The sequence below is a fragment of the Alligator sinensis genome, unplaced genomic scaffold (assembly GCF_000455745.1).
Source record: "Alligator sinensis unplaced genomic scaffold, ASM45574v1 scaffold842_1, whole genome shotgun sequence".
In the NCBI taxonomy this organism is placed as follows: domain Eukaryota; kingdom Metazoa; phylum Chordata; order Crocodylia; family Alligatoridae; genus Alligator; species Alligator sinensis.
The window spans coordinates 813,348-817,255 of NW_005842295.1; the positions used below are offsets into that span (position 1 = coordinate 813,348).

Sequence of the window (3,908 nt, forward strand, 5' to 3'; positions counted from 1 at the left end):
TGTGCTCTTGAATGTAAGCAGTCCTTAAAGTACAAGTCCAGTAATCTCTCTCTCTTGTTGTGTGTACTGCAGGTAGGAGAGTTCAGAGCTCATGCTGCCGAATGGACAGCCAATGTCACAGCAGAGTTCAAAGAAACCCGCCGACGTTTAAGTGTAGAGATTTATGACAAGTTTCAACGGGCTACCTCCATCAAAAGGAAGCTCTCTGCAGAACTTGCAGTCAACCACAGTCAAGATCTGACTCCTTGCAAGAGAACCCTGTCCGTCAACCACCTAAGTAGTGAGAAGGACATCTTGCCAGCTCTAACAAAGACTGACAGCATTTATATGAATGGTTTGACTCCTCACTGTGCAGCAGAAGAGATTGCTGTTATTGAAAACATTAAATAGCCATGACTTTGGATCCCAACCTGTGGAGAAACTCTTGCTTAGACTGGCCGTATACTTCCTTTTTTTTCCTGTCCATGACTGATGCTAATAGCATTTTATACATGTGCATGAGTTCAGCAGAAACCACAATTCAGAATCATTATCATATCTCATCAAAAACACAAGATAAATGGCACTTCTATTGTTGATAGATGGTGGAACAAGCAATGTACAATGCCTTTTGTGCCCAGACTGTTTTTCATTTCTCCTAATGTGCCATATGGCCTACAGAATGGATTATACTTGTTTATGTTAACAATGTAGCTTTGAGGGATCAGTCCTTAACTTTTCAGGGTCTACCTTACTGAGCCTAGGAATGAACCATTTATGGACTACAGCATATTTGTAAATGGCAAGAAATTCTTATGCAGCCTTTTACCTAAGAAATTTTTGTCAGTGCCTTATCTTTTGAAAAAACACAAAACAAAAAAATCAGAACCTCTATAACTCGTGTATGGTTTTTGTTTGTTTGTTTGTTTGTTTTACATGAGCAATGTATTTCTTTTGAATGTCCATCCTGCCTGAAATCATAATGTTTTCAAGGTGTCTATAACGAAGATACCAGCATTGGGTATGGAGGCCAAAACTGAAAGCAACACTCCTAGCTTTAGCTTTAAAGGCACTGAAGTTATAAGAGTTGCAGAAATGCCCACTGAAAGTTTTTTTACTCAGGTCCTGATGATATATTATAACCAGGCCTGTAGAATTTGTGGATCTACTTCAGATCATATTTTTCAAGCAGTGTTCAGCAGTTTTATCCTGCGTAATAGATGTACCAAAAAATCTTCATTTTTATTGATAACTAAATTATTTGGTAGATGACAAGAGCAAATAGATATTAATATTATGTGGAAACATCATACTTTGAATTGGTGCATTCTAATAATCACATTTGTGAAAACAATACAGAAAATACTATCACATTTTTAATAGATATAAAGCTGCTGCCAGATAGCTGCTCTTTGAAAATATTCTAAACTTTCTCTTTAAGACAAGTCACATCAGATGCCATATTATATTTTACACAGTTATCTTGCCAGAGTGCTTTTCCAAATGTCACATTGCACAGCTGCTACCTGTGCTAGAGGTGTGACTAATGTGGGAATGCATTTGAACCTGGTATCACTGTGTCTTTGTACTTTATAAATACAGATTTTTCTGAATGCAAATACAGACATAAAAGAAAGCTGATAAATAGCACAAGCTGAATACGGATAAGTATTCCACAAGGATAGGCTGATGATATGCAGATTTGAAACCAGTCCACGGTGTTTCTCTATTTTCTTTAAAGGGGAAAAAACCCATTGTCTTTAATTCTGTATCCTTTGCTCTTTTGTTTATAGTTGTGTGTGAGAGTCAGAAGGAATACAGGGCGAACATGTGGAATGGGTCATTTTGGGTTTTTTAATTCTTTTTCTTATTTTAGTCTATTGTAACCTGGCTGTACATAAAATGACTATATCAGGCCCTAAAAGAATAATTTAGGCTCTGTGTAAATTAAAGAATAAAACAATACTTTGTTGATTGGGCATGATTCAAATGGCAAATCTTATAGCATCTCTGATCATTTAATAACATACTTACAAAATATAAATGTCAATGTTTTGGATGCTTAAGCTTGTTTTCTAATGAATATAAATTACGAGTGTAAATATCTATGAATTAGCATTTACAGACACTATGCTTTTACAAGGAGGGACATTCTATGAAGTAGTATCAGGCCATGCTCTTATAAAAGAAAAAGATCCCTTTCTTCCCCAGTGCAGTGTTCTGAACGTCCACATGGTGAGAAGCTCCTCTTGCCATGTATAAACTGTGAACTGTAATGAAAAATAAAGTTTTTAATTAAAGTAAGTCTTTCTGGGTCTTCTGCTTCCTGCCACTGGGATGCTGAACAATCATTTGTGACACTAGCCCTATGGAAGTTAGCTTACAGGTTCCATAACAGCTTGCAGCCTTCTGTAATTTAAGTTGGTTTAACAGTCAAAAGGACAACTTGACTCTAAATACTAACCAGCAGAGTTTTTCTGGTTGCTGTACCTCAACATTTTGTTTTTTGGTTTAAAGAATTGGCAGGACAGAGTTTCAATACTAAGGCATATATCAATGGAGAAGTATAAGTCACTGCCAATGAAGGGAGCTGTACCTACCGATATATTCTCCAAACCAATACCAAATATCTATTTTAAGCTTAGTAAAATAAACAAAAAGCATTAAGAGATAAAAGTCTGGTTCATAGACATTCCTTGTTTACATCACTTCAAGAGTGGAAGGGTTCCCCCTTATTGCAATACTATTGATTATTTGATTTGCTATTTAATTTAGTGATTGGTTCTTAGAACTAAGACAGTGCTCACGAGCAAGTAAAGTCTTGGAATTGGATTGGTTCACATAGACTCAGGTTTCCAGAAGATACCCACAGTCACTTGTGGCCATTTGCTTTCAGAGGGACCACCTTCTTGAGGCAATAGCCTATTTGGCCCTCTCCTGGGTCTTCCATTCACCAAGCAGCTTTTCATTCACCAGGGCCTTCCATCTCATGTGGAACACTGCCTCCTAATGGATGTGAAGTCTGTAGGCGTTCAGGATACACTCCTAAGTAGGATAGTTTAAACAGAAGGAATACTTTATTAGAAAGTAGGAAAAAGTGCTCCATCAAATCCTTAGTACAATAGAAAGGAAGACTTTGAGAGATTTCTCATCTATACACTCACTTACTTTCCAATATTGCCTAGTTAATATGCAAGGGATGATCAGGTGTCTGCACTTCCAGATGCACCATATGAATTTTGAAGCGGTGACTTGAACAAAACTCTCCAGCTAAACTCTGTGTGGGGAAGTGGCTGTGCAGAATCTCTGAAGACCAATGGTACAGAAGACATTGTCTGCCACAAGGGGATGGTATGTGGCAAGAGAACAGAGCCTACTAAGGATATCTAATGCAATGTGAGGCCTGTGTGTGTAGGATGAGAGAAGTTGTAAGAAGGATACAGTGAGAAGAGGAGATCAGAGACTGTGTGAACTCCATATTCCTACTCTGACATCATTCAGATTCTGGATTGTATGGTAAACATGGAACGTGCATTGCTATTGCATTCTGTTAATAATGCAACCGATTAGCTCTGTATCCAGGACAAGTCAGGCCAAACTCAGTATGTCCAGATAAGCGTGCACATGCAGTTTGCAGTGATTGTACACGTTCAGTGCTCTGCTAATTTGCAGTGTGGTGGGGGTTTTTGATACCGGGAAATCCGGGTGTAAAAAAAACCTGCAGCAGAAAGAAGTGGGGTGGTGCACATGGCAGCAGTGTACGCTGCCCAAAACCAGAGCCTGGCCATCCAGAGCCACACTCTGGCTGCCAGCCAGGCTTTGCACACCTGGATCTCTGCTGCTGTTGGGGCCTGCCCAGGTGCTGGCTCTAGCCTCCCCTACCCAACCTGGGGCAACTTGTCATACACCAGCGCACTCGTGCAGGGGCA

The 3,908-nt window shown here is 39.2% G+C and overlaps 1 protein-coding gene across 1 annotated transcript in view; it reads left to right on the forward strand.

The window, feature by feature from the left end:
* Window positions 1-2,137, forward strand: part of KCNK2 (potassium two pore domain channel subfamily K member 2) — a 187,350-nt gene extending 185,213 nt beyond the window's left edge. The window contains exon 7 of the mRNA XM_025209570.1: window positions 73-2,137. Within this exon, the coding sequence (XP_025065355.1) occupies window positions 73-390 (318 nt within the window). The 3' untranslated portion in view covers window positions 391-2,137. The remainder of the gene's footprint in view (window positions 1-72) is intronic.
* Window positions 2,138-3,908: the final 1,771 nt, after the last annotated feature.